We start from the raw sequence: 19,959 nt of genomic DNA on the forward strand, positions 1-19,959 counted from the left end.
GCAATATTATTTGATAAAGTCTGAACTCATTGCGTAACAGTTGAACTCTTCCTTAGGAGATTGCGTGGTTTGATGACAAGAGAAATAATACCGGAGCTTTAACAACTCGACTTGCCACAGATGCTTCACAAATTCAGACAGTAAGTACATAGTATTTCACATATTACATTTATATTTATTTATTAATATTTAAGCTGTATTCTTAAATTTACAATATTTAACTCTTCTGTTAATGTTTTTGCATTTATTATACTTTCTTTTTTTTAGGCAACTGGCTCCAGACTGGGCTTAATTGCTGAGAATGTAGCGAGTATGGGGTTATCATTTATAATTGCATTTTTCTTTGGATGGGAAATGTCTCTACTCCTTTTGGCTATGATTCCTATTCTTGTTGCCACTGGACTGCTTGAGACAAGGGCATTAACTGGCTTTGCTAACCGTGATAAAAAAGTACTTCAACAGGCTGGAAAGGTACATTTTGCTGTTTACTTTTTATTCAATTTGATAAAATATAATTAAATATTTACATGAAGGGGAATTGTCTGAAATATGATAAAATAACAATGGGAATTTTTATTAAAAATGTTTAATTTGATTGGAATTCCATGTTTCATCAAAATAATTAAATTGCAAAAAAGGAAGACACATAAAAGAGATGAAAAAAAGTATTAGTGGGAATTTGCTTAAATATAAAAATTAAAGCTAATAATCACCAGAGATTTCAAAATGTATGTATAACTGTAATCTTTATTTGTGTTAAGAAACAATAATTAATACAGTGCTAAACAGTGCTAAATTTAGTTAATTTCAGTTAAAATATATTTAATTTTAAGGGTTATTGTACTTCCGAGCATTTTCAAAATATGACCTAGATTACAAGTGGAGCACTAAATTATCGGGTGCTCGAAAACAGGTAACTTTACTCGTTTGTGGTGCGTGATAATTAACCAGCCATTACAAGTGGCTGGTTATTGCTACTAGGAGTTTGCAGTAGCAATTAGCGATCCAAAAATGAACCAGAGATTAGATCTCTGGTTAATTTTATAAAACTGACCCAAATGCCTTTAAAATAGAGGTCTTTGGGAACTGTGTGATCCCTGTAAATATATAATTATTTGCTTACATACATATATATTTACAAATTGCTGCCCATCACTCCGCAAATTATCCCCTGCGCTGCGCGAGTTCTCATGCTGTGTGTCACAGCATGAGATCAAGGCTCCCATTTGAGTCTATGAAGCTTGCTCTCATGAGCGCAATGCTTCCTAGCTTGCGTTCACATTGCTTTCAACTTGTAATACAAGCGCACATTAGCGTGCACTGGTATTGCTAAGGGGAGCGCTAATATCACTTTAAAAAAAAATGATATTTAGTGCTCCATTTGTAATCTGGCCCTGAATGTGTTGATTTTATTATTGTATTTGCGACTGAAATCAGTAAAGTAAAAGCTGTTTAAATTTAAACAGAAACTCATACAGCTGAATCACTAGTGTACTTACCCCTAATGCTCATTGGCTGATAGATACTTCCTACTAATGTGTATTGGCTAATACTCATTGGTTTATAGGAACAATGAGCATTTCTACATATCATCCAAAAAGCACTAGCAGGACATGCACCATTTTATATTTCTATTTAAAATCTTTATCTTCATGAGTTTTCTGTAAAAAAAAAACAAAAAAAAAGTTTAAATCCAGCTCTTTCCTATGACTAATATTTTGTGTCACTTTAACCTCAGATCATGCATATTACTACTGCTACTACTAATAATAATAATAATATGATGACGATGCTGAAAAAGATGATAATAATAATGTCCCTTTAGATATATTTTTATCATGGCCATTAATGCAAGCTGTTTAAATGATTTTGAATACAATTTTGAGCAATCATTTTCTATTAGTAGTAATTTGCATGTACTAAGACTTATCAATGTCTAGAATTTTACTTCAGGCTTTGACAGGGGTATCCTGTTATTCATGATTACTTTCTAAGCACTTATGTTTGAGGTAGTTACCTGTGTAAGGATAAAACACAGTGTTGTTTATATCAAATACAATATTAAAATTGCACTCTTTAAGTCTGTTATAACATTTATATTCTTTTGCCTCCGGTTTTAGATATTTATTATTTTGCCTTTTTATTGCGCTAACTCTTTCAGAGCATAGTTACCCGTGAAGGAGTTAACTCTCTGGCAATCTAGGAGACACACCTGTGCTGGGGATTAAACGCTGAACCACTAGACAGGTTGAGACAAAAGGCAGATTCCTAGCTGAATGCTGGTTTCTTTTCTTTGGATTTATGAGAAGTTATCTCAAAAAATATATATATATTTTTTGTTTATGCAGTTGAAGCTTCAAGTATATTGAAATACGAAACTTGCCTGGAATCCTTAAAGGAGCAGATCACCGTCGTTATGTACCTATCCTATCTTTTATGCAACAAAGACTGAGGGGTCTATTTATCAAGCTCCATGGAGCTTGATGCCCCGTGTTTCTGGCGAGCCTTCAGTTATGAAGATCGCTGCTCCATAACCTGTCCTCCTGCTCTGAAGCGGCCGGACAGACATCGCCGAAAATCAACTCGATCCAATATGATCGGGTTGATTGACACGCCCTGCTGGTGTCCATTTGGCCGCAAATCTACAGGGAGTGGAGTTGCACCAGCAGTTCACAAGAACTGCTGGTGCAATGTTAAATGCCGACAGCGTATGCTGGATGTGGGTCGGACATGGTTCGCTATAGCGGATCATGTCCGTCCGCACAATGATAAATTGAGCCCTATAACTGTTTATGTTAAAGCCATGCGTTACTCCATCTATTTATCTGGTACATGGCTCATAACTTTTTTTTTATTTTACATATTTTTATTCATGTCTGACTTAAATGAAGGTATCATGTCATACACATGATATTTAAACATAAATTAAATCAAGTTTTCAAATATTTAGTACTGTTGCAGGATCAGATTTACATGACCCAAGTGCTGGGGGCCACAAAATGGCCTCCTCTACATTTATCTGGCTCCTGATTTTTTACTCTTACTCTGAATCTTGAGCATAATTTGCTACACATTTGCTTCAAATACAGACTGCCCCAAGCTAATTATGTGCAAACACTATTCATAATGTAATTATGGATCAATTGGCTTTTCACTAACTGCTCCACTTGTAATGTACAGTACATAGTGCCACCAAAGTGACTCATCCATGCAGGCAAAATCACCTGAAAATGAAAGTGCTGGCTTATTTTTAGCCATTCTTGTCCAAGATCCACTGAATGTGTTTCTGGGTCTGTTGGTATATGTAAGATTATGCACTTGTAAAAGCATAAATACTTCATATATGTTGCTTAAACACTAATAATGTATGTTTATTTACATTGCTTCAATCAATTCAATTTCTAAAATTGCCTTATTGATTCCACAAGTAAAAATAAATATATAAATAAAAGTCAGCTTTTTTAATGTTGCTGAGTTTTTTTACACCAAAATTGTGTTATTGTCAGTTATGCAGTTCAGTTAATCGTGCTCAGTATCATATTGTAATGCCAAGCAGAAAGCAAAAAAACAGAGAGTGGCAAGGAGGGGTAACAGGTTCCACTGGCCAGTCTAGTATTTTAGCAGGCATTTCAGTAAAATCTTTACAAAAATACTGGACACTTAAATGGCCATTTTTTTTTAAAGTCCCTTGACTGGCACATCTCTGTGTGTTACAAAACCACTTAATGCATTATGTATTTATGTATTAACAGTAGCCATGGAGGCATTAAAACTGTGTGTGTGATATATGTAGCCATTGTAGTAATAGCTCTGGTTTGTGATTTTCATTGCTAACCGTGAGGGTGTAAAAACACTTCTGTGTGTGTTACTGGCAGCCAAAGAGATAAAATCATCTGATGTGAAAAATATAAATGGTGGGGTCAAGGGTGGGGCCACAGGTAAAGCATTGAGGAGGGTCAATTGGTCCCAGCTAGCCCAGTGACCTACAAGTTGTCCATTAATGGGATGGCAGAGTCTAGCATATCTACAATGCTTGGGGTAGGGTTTAGCAGCTCAGGGACGAGTGAGAGGAGTCCTTGGGCAAGACCAGATATCTTGGGGTGAGAACTTCAAGGTGTAAGGCATTTCTGGACTAGGTTTAAGTGGACCCTGGTTATGCTTTAAGACATTTTTACATAAATAAGAGAAAACAAAACTCCTAAATAGTACAACCAACATAATATAGGATATATACTGTATATATACACATACATACAAATATTTAGACATGTGTATATATATATATATATATATATATATATGTTAAAGCCGTTGCAGCCCTTTTTTCAAACACCTTATACCATATATCTTTGAGCCTTTATAACGTTATTATTTTTTTAAAATAATTTTAATTAGATAGGCCTAGATTTAGAGTTCGGCGGTAGCCGTGAAAACCAGCGTTAGAGGCTCCTAACGCTGGTTTTAGGCTACCGCCGGTATTTGGAGTCAGTGATTAAAGGGTCTAACGCTCACTTTTCAGCCGCGACTTTTCCATACCGCAGATCCCCCTACGCCATTTGCGTATCCTATCTTTTCAATGGGATCTTTCTAACGCCGGTATTTAGAGTCGTTTCTGAAGTGAGCGTTAGAGCTCTAACGACAAAACTCCAGCCGCCTGAAAATAGCAGGAGTTAAGAGCTTTCTGGGCTAACGCCGGTTCATAAAGCTCTTAACTACTGTACCCTAAAGTACACTAACACCCATAAACTACCTATGTACCCCTAAACCGAGGTCCCCCCACATCGCCGCCACTCGATTAAAATTTTTAACCCCTAATCTGCCGACCGCCACCTACGTTATACTTATGTACCCCTAATCTGCTGCCCCTAACACCGCCGACCCCTATATTATATTTATTAACCCCTAATCTGCCCCCCACAACGTCGCCGCCAGCTACTTACAATAATTAACCCCTAATCTTCCGACCGCAAAGCGCCGCCACCTACGTTATCCTTATGTACCCCTAATCTGCTGCCCCTAACACCACCGACCCCTATATTATATTTATTAACCCCTAATCTGCCCCCCACAACGTCGCCTCCACCTGCCTACACTTATTAACCCCTAATCTGCCGAGCGGACCTGAGCGCTACTATAATAAAGTTATTAACCCCTAACCCGCCTCACTAACCCTATCATAAATAGTATTAACCCCTAATCTGCCCTCCCTAACATCGCCGACACCTACCTTCAATTATTAACCCCTAATCTGACGACCGGAGCTCACCGCTACTATAATAAATGGATTAACCCCTAAAGCTAAGTCTAACCCTAACACTAACACCCCCCTAACTTAAATATAATTTACATCTAACGAAATAAATTAACTCTTATTAAATAAATTATTCCTATTTAAAGCTAAATACTTACCTGTAAAATAAATCCTAATATAGCTACAATATAAATTATAATTACATTGTAGCTATTTTAGGATTAATATTTATTTTACAGGCAATTTTGTAATTATTTTAACCAGGTACAATAGCTATTAAATAGTTAAGAACTATTTAATAGTTACCTAGTTAAAATAATAACAAATTTACCTGTAAAATAAATCCTAACCTAAGTTATAATTAAACCTAACACTACCCTATCAATAAATTAATTAAATAAACTACCTACAATTACCTACAATTAACCTAACACTACACTATCAATAAATAAATTAAATACAATTGCTACAAATAACTACAATTACATAAACTAGCTAAAGTACAAAAAATAAAAAAGAACTAAGTTACAAAAAATAAAAAAATATTTACAAACATACGAAAAATATTACAACAATTTTAAACTAATTACACCTACTCTAAGCCCCCTAATAAAATAACAAAGACCCCCAAAATAACAAAATGCCCTACCCTATTCTAAATTAATAAATTTAAAAGCTCTTTTACCTTACCAGCCCTGAACAGGGCCCTTTGCGGGGCATGCCCCAAGAAAATCAGCTCTTTTGCCTGTAAAAAAAAACATACAATACCCCCCCCCAACATTACAACCCACCACCCACATACCCCTAATCTAACCCAAACCCCCCTTAAATAAACCTAACACTAAGCCCCTGAAGATCTTCCTACCTTGTCTTCACCATCCAGGTATCACCGATCCGTCCTGGCTCCAAAATCTTCATCCAACCCAAGCGGGGGTTGGCGATCCATCATCCAGTGGCTGAAGAGGTCCAGAAGAGGCTCCAAAGTCTTCCTCCTATCCGGCAAGAAGAGGACATCCGGACCGGCAAACATCTTCTCCAAGCGGCATCTTCGATCTTCTTGCATCCGGTGCGGAGCGGGTCCATCTTGAAGCAGGCGACGCGGATCCATCCTCTTCTTCCGTTGTCTCCCGACGAATGACGGTTCCTTTAAGGGACGTCATCCAAGATGGCGTCCCTTGAATTCCGATTGGCTGATAGGATTCTATCAGCCAATCGGAATTAAGGTAGGAATATTCTGATTGGCTGATGGAATCAGCCAATCAGAATCAAGTTCAATCCGATTGGCTGATCCAATCAGCCAATCAGATTGAGCTCGCATTCTATTGGCTGTTCCGATCAGCCAATAGAATGCGAGCACAATCTGATTGGCTGATTGGATCAGCCAATAGGATTGAACTTGATTCTGATTGGCTGATTCCATCAGCCAATCAGAATATTCCTACCTTAATTCCGATTGGCTGATAGAATTCTATCAGCCAATCGGAATTCAAGGGACGCCATCTTGGATGACGTCCCTTAAAGGAACCGTCATTCGTCGGGAGACAACGGAAGAAGAGGATTGATCCGCGTCGCCTGCTTCAAGATGGACCCGCTCCGCACCGGATGCAAGAAGATCGAAGATGCCGCTTGGAGAAGATGTTTGCCGGTCCGGATGTCCTCTTCTTGCCGGATAGGAGGAAGACTTTGGAGCCTCTTCTGGACCTCTTCAGCCACCGGATGATGGATCGCCAACCCCCGCTTGGGTTGGATGAAGATTTTGGAGCCAGGACGGATCGGTGATACCTGGATGGTGAAGTCAAGGTAGGAAGATCTTCAGGGGCTTAGTGTTAGGTTTATTTAGGGGGGGTTTGGGTTAGATTAGGGGTATGTGGGTGGTGGGTTGTAATGTTGGGGGGGGGGTATTGTATGTTTTTTTTTACAGGCAAAAGAGCTGATTTTCTTGGGGCATGCCCCGCAAAGGGCACTGTTCAGGGCTGGTAAGGTAAAAGAGCTTTTAAATTTATTAATTTAGAATAGGGTAGGGCATTTTGTTATTTTGGGGGTCTTTGTTATTTTATTAGGGGGCTTAGAGTAGGTGTAATTAGTTTAAAATTGTTGTAATATTTTTCGTATGTTTGTAAATATTTTTTTATTTTTTGTAACTTAGTTCTTTTTTATTTTTTGTACTTTAGCTAGTTTATGTAATTGTAGTTATTTGTAGCAATTGTATTTAATTTATTTATTGATAGTGTAGTGTTAGGTTAACTGTAGGTAATTGTAGGTAGTTTATTTAATTAATTTATTGATAGGGTAGTGTTAGGTTTAATTATAACTTAGGTTAGTATTTATTTTACAGGTAAATTTGTTATTATTTTAACTAGGTAACTATTAAATAGTTCTTAACTATTTAATAGCTATTGTACCTGGTTAAAATAATTACAAAATTGCCTGTAAAGTAAATATTAATCCTAAAATAGCTATAATATAATTATAATTTATATTGTAGCTATATTAGGATTTATTTTACAGGTAAGTATTTAGCTTTAAATAGGAATAAGTTATTTAATAAGAGTTAATTTATTTCGTTAGATGTAAATTATATTTAAGTTAGGGGGGTGTTAGTGTTAGGGTTAGACTTAGCTTTAGGGGTTAATCCATTTATTAGAATAGCGGTGAGCTCCGGTCGTCAGATTAGGGGTTAATAATTGAAGTTAGGTGTCGGCGATGTTAGGGAGGGCAGATTAGGGGTTAATACTATTTATGATAGGGTTAGTGAGGCGGATTAGGGGTTAATTTCTTTATTATAGTAGCGCTCAGGTCCGCTCGGCAGATTAGGGGTTAATAAGTGTAGGCAGGTGTCGGCGACGTTGAGGGGGGCAGATTAGGGGTTAATAAATATAATATAGGGGTCGGCGGTATTAGGGGCAGCAGATTAGGGGTACATAGCTATAATGTAAGTTGCGGCGGTTTACGGAGCGGCAGATTAGGGGTTAATAATATAATGCAGGGGTCAGCGATAGCGGGAGCGGCAGATTAGGGGTTAATAAGTGTAAGGTTAGGGGTGTTTAGACTCGGGGTACATGTTAGAGTGTTAGGTGCAGACGTAGGAAGTGTTTCCCCATAGGAAACAATGGGGCTGCGTTAGGAGCTGAACGCAGCTTTTTTGCAGGTGTTAGGTTTTTTTTCAGCTCAAACAGCCCCATTGTTTCCTATAGGAGAATCGTGCACGAGCACGTTTTGGAGGCTGGCCGCGTCCGTAAGCAACTCTGGTATCGAGAGTTGCATTTGCGGTAAAAATGCTCTATGCTCCTTTTTTGGAGCCTAATGCAGCATTTGTTTGAACTCTCGATACCAGAGTTAAATTTATGGTGCGGCCAGAAAAAAGCCCGTGGAGCGTTAACAGCCCTTCTACCGCCAAACTCCAAATCTAGGCCATAGTGTTTAAAAGAGTGTAACTGTACTTTTAAATGTATTTATGTTGTTTATAATGCAACTTTTCTTACCCTACCTTTCCCCTCTCAATTCGCTCTAACCCGACGCACGTAAATCGCTTTTGCGCTTGATCGAATGCGTTTTACTTTTAACTCATAATACATATGCTATTTCCATCGCAAGCAAAAACCTTATATCGCTCCTGCGCAACAACTCTCCACTTATAATCTAGCGCTATATAGTTACATTAGTTACATACAAGTAAAAATCTGAAACTCACAATAGTGTTTTATTATCATACACATTATAATCCGTACATAATCATTTTTCTCTTCATTTTATCTTACAGATTGCAACAGAAGCTGTGGATAATATACGAACTGTTGTATCATTGACTAGAGAAACAACTTTTGAATATATGTATTCTGAAAGCCTGCAGAAGCCATACAGGTCTGATTATTCTCTTGTCTTTTTGTTTTGACCATGCATTTTTCAGTCACTGAATTAATATTAGTATTAGTAGAATAATACCACATTAACAACTTTCTAAACTTGGCCTACAGGTGCAGTACAATATATTTAGGTTAATAAGGTGCGGTCTATATTATCATTTAATCTAAAAGTATCAAATAAATGAGTCTATACTCAAATATTCAAAACCCTTAAAGGACAGGATATATGAACTAGATGGCGCCAAATCAAATCAGAAACAATACACAATATACATTCACAAACAATATTTACTGATGTTAATATTAACTGATATTAAGGTGTATATTATTCCTTCTGTGAATTTCCTGTCAGAAGACAACTGTGAACCGCAGGCCTGAAAGCAGCAATCCTCCTCTTTTTGTTGTCATGTATCCACTCAACTCTTAGATGATACCTAACAGTTTTGTACTAATTTTGTAAGGGTCTGTAATCCCAATAGAACCTTTATCAACTTCCTCACCACAGAAATATATGAACCTTTATATCAAAGAGGGGTAGCTTACCATTTAAATAATGGATAGTTTGTGCAATCAAATAGTAGACAACATAATAACATAAAGCAACCAGAAACCTATTTTTGTTGTAGACAACATAGATCCTTGTTTGTTGTCACAAAATTGGAGGTAACAGGGGAGGAGCCAAGCTGTGCAGGTACATGGCCGCACATTAGGAGAGCTCCGTGTCAACCAACGCTCTCAACTTAAATGATTCGGCAGGGGACAGTCCCAGAAATTAGAATTCATACCGGAGGGACTCCAAGAGACCAGCATGAGTAGTTTCGTTTAGCTATGACACCAGAAATCACCGGAGCACCGCCATCTTGACAGGACAGAGGCCTCACACTACCTTCTCTAAGCCACGCACTCGATAAAATTCCGTCCGCGGAGGATTACAGCACAGATGACTGCCATGGACCAGGGAGTGTTTCTCAGAGGAGGCGAGACTTGAGGAGGTTCAAACAAACCCGCAACTTACCGGCTCGTGGATGGGCCTAGGCAACACCACTGCCGGTTACTTCAGGTAAGTTTGATTCAGTACTGCAACTTAATGATTACTTAGGGGCTGATGAACCAGCTATAACAAAGGGAGAAATAGACATACGGCTAGATTTAGAGTTCTGAGGCCAAAGGGGTGCGTTAGCTATGCTGGCTTTTTTCCACCGCACCTTTTAAATACCGCTGGTATTTAGAGTTCACAGAAGGGCTGCGTTAGGCTCCAAAAAAGGGAGCGTAGAGCATATTTATACTCTCAATACCAGCGTTGCTTACGGACGCGGCCAGCTTCAAAAACGTGCTCGTGCACGATTCCCCCATAGAAAACAATGGGGCTGTTTGAGCTGAAAAAAAAACTAACACCTGCAAAAAAGCAGCGTTCAGCTCCTAACGCAGCCCCAATGTTTCCTATGGGGAAACACTTCCTAAGTCTGCACCTTACACCCTAACATGTACCCCGAGTCTAAACACCCCTAACCTTACACTTATTAACCCCTAATCTGCCGACCCCGCTATTGCTGACCCCTGCATATTATTATTAACCCCTAATCTGCCGCTCCGTACACCGCCGCAACCTACATTATACCTATGTACCCCTAATCTGCTGTCCCTAACACCGCCGACCCCTATGTTATATTTATTAACCCCTAATCTGCCACCCCCACTATCGCTGACCCCTGCATATTATTATTAACCCCTAATCTGCCGCTCCGTGCACCGCCGCAACCTACGTTATCCCTATGTACCCCTAATCTGCTGCCCCTAACACCGCCGACCCCTATATTATATTTATTAACCCCTAATCTGCCACCCCCAACGTCGCCTCCACCTACCTACAATAATTAACCCCTAATCTGTCGACCGGATCTCACCGCTACTATAATAAATGTATTAACCCCTAATGCTAAGTCTAACCCTAACACTAACACCCCCCTAAATTAAATATAATTTAAATCTAACGAAATAAATTAACTCTTATTAAATAAATTATTCCTATTTAAAGCTAAATACGTACCTGTAAAATAAACCCTCATATAGCTACAATATAAATTATAATTATATTGTAGCTATTTTAGGATTAATATTTATTTTACAGGCAACTTTGTAATTATTTTAACCAGGTACAATAACTATTTAATAGCTACCTAGTTAAAATAATTACAAAATTACCTGCATGCCCCAAAGAATTCAGCTCTTTTGCCTGTAAAAAAAAACATACAGTACCCCCCAACATTACAACCCACCACCCACATACCCCTAATCTAACCCAAACCCCCCTTAAATAAACCTAACACTAAGCCCCTGAAGATCTTCCTACCTTATCTTCACCACGCCGGGTTCACCGATCGATCCAGAAGAGCTCCTCCGATGTCTTGATCCAAGCCCAAGCGGGGGGATGAAGATGTCCATGATCCGACTGAAGTCTTCATCCAAGCGGGAGCTGAAGAGGTCCATGATCGGGCTGAAGTCTTCATCCAAGCGGGAGCTGAAGAGGTTCATGATCTGGCTGAAGTCTTCTATCAAGCGGCATCTTCAATCTTCTTTCTTCCGGATCCATGTTCATCCCGCCGACGCAGAACATCCATCTTCACCGACGACTTCCCGACGAATGACGGTTCCTTTAAGGGACGTCATCCAAGATGGAGTCCCTCAAATTCCGATTGGCTGATAGGATTCTATCAGCCAATCGGAATTAAGGTAAGAAAATTCTGATTGGCTGATGGAATCAGCCAATCAGAATCAAGTTCAATCCGATTGGCTGATCCGATCAGCCAATCAGATTGAGCTTGCATTCTTTGGCTGTTCCGATCAGCCAATAGAATGCGAGTTCAATCTGATTGGCTGATCGGATCAGCCAATCGTATTGAACTTGATTCTGATTGGCTGATTCCATCAGCCAATCAGAATTTTCTTACCTTAATTCCGATTGGCTGATAGAATACTATCAGCCAATCGGAATTCGAGGGACGCCATTTTGGATGACGTCCCTTAAAGGAACCGTCATTCGTCGGGAAGTCGTCGGTGAAGATGGATGTTCCACGTCGGCGGGATGAACATGGATCCGGAAGAAAGAAGATTGAAGATGCCGCTTGATAGAAGACTTCAGCCGGATCATGGACCTCTTCAGCTCCCGCTTGGATGAAGACTTCAGTCGGATCCAGGACATCTTCAGCCATGAAGAGCTCTTCTGGATCGATCGGTGAACCCGGCGTGGTGAAGATAAGGTAGGAAGATCTTCAGGGGCTTAGTGTTAGGTTTATTTAAGGGGGTTTGGGTAAGATTAGGGGTATGTGGGTGGTGGGTTGTAATGTTGGGGGGGATATTGTATGGTTTTTTTTACAGGCAAAAGAGCTGAATTCTTTGGGGCATGCCCCGCAAAGGACCCTTTTCAGGGCTGGTAAGGTAAAAGAGCTTTTCTATTTTAATTTTAGAATAGGGTAGGGCATTTTTTTATCTTGGGGGTCTTTCTTATTTTATTAGGGGGCTTAGAGTAGGTGTAATTAGTTTAACATTGATGTAATATTTTTCTAATGTTTGTAAATATTTCTTTATTTTTTGTAACTTAGTTCTTTTTTATTTTTGTACTTTAGTTAGTTTATTTCATTGTATTTATTGTAGGTATTGTATTTAATTAATTTATTGATAGTGTAGTGTTAGGTTTAATTGTAGATAATTGTAGGTATTTAATTTAATTTATTTATTGATAGTGTAGTGTTAGGTTTAATTGTAACTTAGGTTAGGATTTATTTTACAGGTAATTTTGTAATTATTTTAACTAGGTAGCTATTAAATAGTTATTAACTATTTAATAGCTATTGTACCTGGTTAAAATAAATACAAAGTTGCCTGTAAAGTTAATATTAATCCTAAAATAGCTACAGATACTGTTGTGCTACACGATAAGGCGCATGGCTCTTCACCAACTGCCAGCTCCCAAATACACTTTCATACAATCACATTGATAATACACTGACAAATATTAAATTTATCTCCCACAATGTAAAAGGACTCAACAGTCCCCAAAAAAGATTGATGGCCCTGAGAGACTACAAGAGAAGTAGGGGGGATATCCTGTTTCTACAGGAGACCCACTTTAAAAGAGGATATGAGCCTGTTTGCTCTTAAAAAATTTGGCGAGGTCTACCTCTCTTCCCATACTACTAAACACAATGGAGTGGGGATATTGTTGAATAAAAAGCTGCCCTTCCATGAGACTTCGGTCCACAGGGATAAAGAGGGAAGATATATAATAGTAGTGGGATTCCTTTACCATAAACCTACAACTCTGGTGAATATTTATTCTCCTAATGTTGATCCAATTCCCTTTTTCTCTCAGCTCTGTAAAAAAATACTGGAGGTCACCCGGGGCAGCCTGATCCTAGGAGGCGACTTTAATCTCGCACTCAATCCAGAGTTGGATTGCTCCACAGGCTCATCCTCAGTTCCCAATAAGACACAAACAAATAAAAGTGTCCCTTTATCAATTAGCAATTTATGACACCTGGCGACTTCATCATCCCACCATGAGACACTATATATTCTACTCCAATCCTCATCACTTATACACTAGAATTGATTATCTATTTGCAGATGTCACCAGTTTATCATACATCATAAGACATATACCCTTTAACCTGGTCTGACCATGCCAAAATTAGTTTCCAACTTCAATGGCCCTCTTCACGCCCCCCCCCCCCATTTGCTAATTGGAAATTTGACGATTCCCTACTAAGGGACCCCTTGACACTTTTGACATGGATATACATCACATCTGGAATGCACATAAATGCGTAATTAGAGGTGAGCTTATAACTCTCAGGGCCGCAAGGCTCAAACAAAAGAACGTATACCTTAACTCACTATTAGGCGACCTAGCAAAACTGCAGGACATACACAAACATATCCTACAAATTCTTCACTAATGGAAAGTATAACGCATAAGCACAGTCAGCTCCGCTTTCTTTTGGGGACTGAGGCTAAAAATATGGCCCTATTCCTCAGAAAGATTTAATACAAAGGGGCTAACAAACAAGGTAAGATGTTGGCGCGGCAGCTTAAAAGATGAACAAATAAGTAATTTATCATAGGTATACACGGGGCATTGGGTGGGCTAAAGTCCTCCACTAATGACATCACTCTGGCCTTTAAAGACTATTACGATAGACTATACAACATAGGTAATGCAACGGCCGACCCCAACCCCGACGATATACTAGACTATCTTTCTAAATTAACCCTCCCCAAGTTATCTGATGAGCAAAAAACTGAATTAGATACCCCATACTCAAAGGAGGAGCTATTAGAAGCCATCTCCTCTCTCCGTTCGGGGAAGGCCCCGGGTCCTGATGGGTTTGGGAATTCTTACTACTCACAATTCAAAGAAATCCTAGCCCCGTACCTTCTCAGGTATTTTCAGAGCATTAACGAAAATAGAGCCTTCTCCCCATCTGCGCTCCAAGCTTATATATCAGTAATACTTAAGCCCAACAAACCACCAGACTTAATCCTTAATTATCGCCCGATTTCTCTCATCAATTCGGACATGAAAATTTTTGCAAAAATAATGATGTCCCTAATAAATCGTTTCCTCCCCAGCCTCATACACAATGATCAGGTCGGATTTGTCCCAGGCCGCGAGGCCAGAGATAACACTGTCCGAAATATACAACTAATCTGGCATATCACTAATAAAAACACCCCTTCAGTACTAATTTCAACGGATGCCGAAAAGGCCTTTGACCGCATCAATTGGTCCTTCCTGAGAGCCGTATTAGAGGCCTATGGCTTTGGCTCCATCACTCTAAACCATATCTTTGCACTCTACGCATCCCCAAGTGCTCGCATCTTTGTTAACGGTATTCTGTCCCCCCTATAGAAATTAGGAATGGCACCAGTCAGGGATGCCCTCTATCACCCCTACTTTTCACGCTCCTAGTTGAAACCTTAGCTTCCAAGATTAGGAATAACGAGGAAATAACAGACATTCTCCTAGGAAAAGAAACGTACAAGCTTTCTCTATATGCTGACGATATCCTTTTCACCCTGACTAATCCCGAAAAATCTGTTCCCCCACTTCTGACTGAACTTTCCACCTTTTATAACCTCACAAACTTTCTGATAAACCAGAACAAATCTGAAATCATGGGCTTCAGCCAACCAGAGAACACCGTCTTATCTAATAAAAATAGTTGCCCTTTTAGGTGGAGTGATGGGTCGATGAAATACCTGGGTATACACTTACCTGACTCTTTTGACAAGATATTTCAAGTAAATTACCTCCCAATCAAAGAGGAAATCATTAGAGACATGTCCTCCTGGGGCTCAATGAAACTTTCCTGGTTGGGGCGCATAAATATTTTCCCACAACTTCTTTATATAATGGAAGCGATACTAATCCCACTGCCCCCTAGATATCTTATCCAAATTCAAAATGCTTTCAGTTCCTTTGTTTGGAAAAAAAAAACCGCCCAGAATAAATTAGGTCACTATGTCCCTCCCAAGGACTCTTGGCGGACTAGGTCTACCCGACATTATGGCAAACAGAACCTCTATGTTCCTACAGAGGATACTAGACTGGAGGGTGGGTGGGACACAGAGAAGGTTGGTTCGGCTTGAGGAACACATAAACTTCAACCTCCCACTTGCTAGTTTTTGCTGGAGACCTGATTTCCATGAGAAAACGAAATCGCTCACAATCCCCTATTATGAGAGAAACCGCACTACAATGGGAGCTAACCTCGAAGCGTTATCCCTGCTTCTCATCCAACCGGGCCCCCTGACTTCTCTACTGCAAAACACGGACTTCTACATATCCCTAATAGTCAACCCAAACACCTTAGACCCACTAGGTAAGGATATTTCAGTTCATCACATAACTACTAATGAGTCCATATGCACACAAGATCAATTGATTGACAAAGGATATGAATGGGCTAGAAACTGGTTCACTTATAGGAGATTACATAATTACATCACCACTCACGTGCATAAACACAACATGGTTTGACCACCCACTAACATGGAGAAATTATAGTTATCCAACTCACCTGTAAGACATTCCCTCTCCATTATTTATTAAACTATAATCCAGCTTCTCCAGGCAACTTACCATACTGTATTGAGAAAGGGAGCTAGGAATAATCATTCTCCCACAAACAGTGGCTAATATATTTTTAAATACTAAAAAATCCTCTACCTCAGCTTCCATCCTGGAAATTAACTATAAAATCTTACATTGTTGGTATTTAACTCCTCGAAGACTAAACTGCCTGTTCCCCAAAACCAGCAATAGATGTTGGAGATGCAGACATGTGGGGAGTGGAATGGGACACACGTGGTGGTGGTGTTCGCAAATGGATCATTACCGGTATGATGTTATTCAAGAGGTAGAATATATCCTGCAAATAAAAATACCTCCAGATCCCCAGATCTGGTTGCTAAATAAATCCACCCAACTACCCCTAAACATCTCATTCCCCCATTTTAGATATTTATAAATATTGTTAAAATCCTCATAGCTAGAACATGGAAGTCCAAAGATATCCCTTCACTAGTAATCTTACATTTATTAACCCCTAATATGCCGCCCCGACATCGCCGACACCTACATTATATTATTAACCCCTAATCTGCCGCTCCGGACACCGCTGCCACCTACATTATACTTATGAACCCCTAATCTGCTGCCCCCAACATCGCCGACACCTACATTATATTTATGAACCCCTAATCTGCCGCTCCCAATATCGCCGCAACCTAACTACATTTATTAACCCCTAATCTGCCTCCCCAATGTCGCCACCACTATAATAAAGTTATTAACCCCTAAACCTAAGTCTAACCCTAACCCCCCAATTTAAATATAATTTAAATAAATCTAAATAAAATTACTACAATTAACTAAATAATTCCTATTTAAAACTAAATACTTACCTGTAAAATTAACCGTAAGCTAGCTACAATATAACTAAAAGTTACATTGTAGCTAGCTTAGGGTTTATTTTTATATTACAGGCAACTTTGTATTTATTTTAACTAGGTAGAATAGTTACTAAATAGTTATTAACTATTTACTAACTACCTAGCTAAAATAAAGACAAATTTACCTGTAAAATAAAACCTAACCTAAATTACACAAACACTTAACACTACACTACAATTAAATTAATTACCTAAATTAAATACAATTAATTACAATTAAATAAAATTATTTAAAGTACAAAAAAAACAAACACTAAATTACAGAAAATAATAAAGAAATTACAATATTTTTAAACTAATTACACCTAATCTAATCCAAGGCCCTATCCTACACTAAATTACAAATAGCCCTTAAAAGGGCCTTTTGTGGGGCATTTCCGCAAAGTAATCAGCTCTTTTACCTGAAAAAAAATTACAATTCCCCCTCCAACATTAAAACCCACCACCCACACAACCAACCCTACTCTAAAACTCACCCAATCCCCCCTTAAAAAAACCTAACACTAATCCCCTGAAGATCACCTTCCCGGGAGACATCTTCACCCAACCGTGCCGAAGTCCTCAATGAAGCCGGGAGAAGTCTTCATCCAAGCCAGGCGAAGTGGTCCTCCAGACAGGCAGAAGTCTTCATCAAGACGACATCTTCTATCTTCATCCATCCGGCGCGGAGCGGGTCCCTCTTCAAGACATCCGACGCGGAGCATCCTCTTCTTCCGATGGCTAAACACAGAATGAATGTTCCTTTAAATGACATCATACAAGATGGCATCCCTTCAATTCTGATTGGCTGATAGAATTCTATCAGCCAATTGGAATTAAGGTAGAAAAAATCCTATTGGCTGATTGGATCAGCCAATCAGAATTGAAAGGGCGCCATCTTTGATGACGTCATTTAAAGGAACCTTCATTCTGTGTTTAGTCGTCGGAAGAAGAGGATGCTCCGCATCGGATGTCTTGAAGATGGACCCGCTCCGCACCAGATGAAGATAGAAGATGCTGTCTGGATGAAGAGTAGACTTCTGCCCGTCTGGAAGACCACTTCGCCCGGCTTGGATGAAGACTTCTCCTGGCTTCGTTGAGGACTTCGGCCCGGTTGGGTGAAGACGTCTCCCGGTAGGGTGATCTTCAGGGGTTAGTGTTAGATTTTTTTAAGGGGGGATTGGGTGGGTTTTAGAGTAGGGTTGGTTGTGTGGGTGGTGGGTTTTAATGTTGGGGGGGAATTGTAATTTTTTTTCAGGTAAAAGAGCTGATTACTTTGGGGCAATGCCCCACAAAAGGCCCTTTTATGGGCTATTTGTAATTTAGTGTAGGGTAGGACTTTTTTATTTTGGGTGGCTTTTTTATTTTGTTAGGGGTATTAGATTAGGTGTTATTAGTTTAAAAATCTTGTAATTTCTTTTCTGTAATTTAGTGGGGGGGGGTTGTACTTTAGATAATTTTATTTAATTGTATCTAATTTAGGTAATTAATTTATTTGTAGTGTAGTGTTAGGTGTAATTATGACTTAGGTTAGGTTTTATTTTACAGGTAAATTTGTCTTTATTTTAACTAGGTAGTTATTAAATAGTTAATAACTATTTAATAACTATTGTACCTAGTTAAAATAAATACAAAGTTGCCTGTAAAATAAAAATAAACCCTAAGCTAGCTACAATGTAACTATTAGTTATATTGTAGCTAGCTTAGGGTTTATTTTATAGGTAAGTAGTTTTAAATAGAAATTATTTAGTTAATTGTAGTAATTTTATTTAGATTTATTTAAATTATATTTAAGTTAGGTGGGGTTAGAGTTAGGGTTAGACTTAGGTTTAGGGGTTAATAACTTTATTATAGTGGCGGCGACGTTGGGGGTGGCAGATTAGGGGTTAATAAATGTATGTAGGTGGTGGCGATGTTAGGGCCGGCAGATTAGGGGTTAATAATATTTAAATAGTGTTTGCGATGCGGAAGTGCGGTGGTTTAGGGGTTAATATATTTATTATAGTGGCGGCGATGTCCGGTTCGGCAGATTAGGGGTTAAAAAAATGTATTTTAGTGTTTGCGATGTGGGGGGGCCTCGGTTTAAGGGTTAATAGGTAGTTTATGGGTGTTAGTGTACCTTCTAGCACTTTAGTTAAGAGTTTTATGCTACAGTGTTGTACTGACTTTTAAATGCGGTACCAGTCTTGACAGGAGAGGGTCTACCACTCACTTTTTGTCAGACTCGTAATACCGGCTCTATACAAGTCCCATTGAAAATATAGGATACGCAATTGACGTAAGTGGATTTGCGGTATTTCCGAGTCTGGCCAAAAAAGTGAGCATTAGACCTGTACTTGCAAGACTCGTAATACCAGCGGGCGTTAAAAAGCAGCTTTGGGACCGGCCAATGCTGCTTTTTAAGCCTAACGCAAGACTCGTAATCTAGCCGAATGTTTCTATGTTTATTTTATGTTGTATCCATTTTACTGAAATTTCTTACTAATATGTAGTGTTCCATTTTCTTTTAATCACACGTTTACAGTGTTACTAAAAATGTGTTTCAGGAATGCCCAACGAAAAGCTCAAATATATGGTATCTGTTTTGCATTCAGTCAGTCGTTCATACACATTACCTATGCAGCAAGTTATCGTTTTGGTGCTTATATGATAGCCATTGGAAGGATGACTCCTGAAGAAGTATTTCTGTAAGTATTATTTTCATTGAATTGCAAATATTTACATCTTTGCTGCTCCTTCAATAAAGGATACCAAGAGAATGAATCAATAGAAGTAAAACTGAAAGTTGTTTAAAATATAGGCCCTCTCTGAATTATAAAAGAAACATTTTAGGTTTTGTGTCCATTTAAGGAT

At 38.9% G+C, this 19,959-nt stretch overlaps 1 protein-coding gene across 1 annotated transcript in view; it reads left to right on the top strand.

The window, feature by feature from the left end:
- The window catches only part of LOC128660335 (ATP-binding cassette sub-family B member 5-like), a gene marked incomplete at its 5' end in the record, with an annotated part of 170,157 nt that overhangs the window by 62,824 nt on the left and 87,374 nt on the right, over nt 1-19,959 (top strand). Inside the window, 4 exon segments of the mRNA XM_053714134.1 lie at nt 57-140; nt 268-471; nt 9,012-9,112; nt 19,653-19,793. Of these exon segments, the coding sequence (XP_053570109.1) occupies nt 57-140; nt 268-471; nt 9,012-9,112; nt 19,653-19,793 (530 nt within the window).

Source organism: Bombina bombina, chromosome 5, assembly GCF_027579735.1.
Source record: "Bombina bombina isolate aBomBom1 chromosome 5, aBomBom1.pri, whole genome shotgun sequence".
NCBI lineage: Eukaryota > Metazoa > Chordata > Amphibia > Anura > Bombinatoridae > Bombina > Bombina bombina.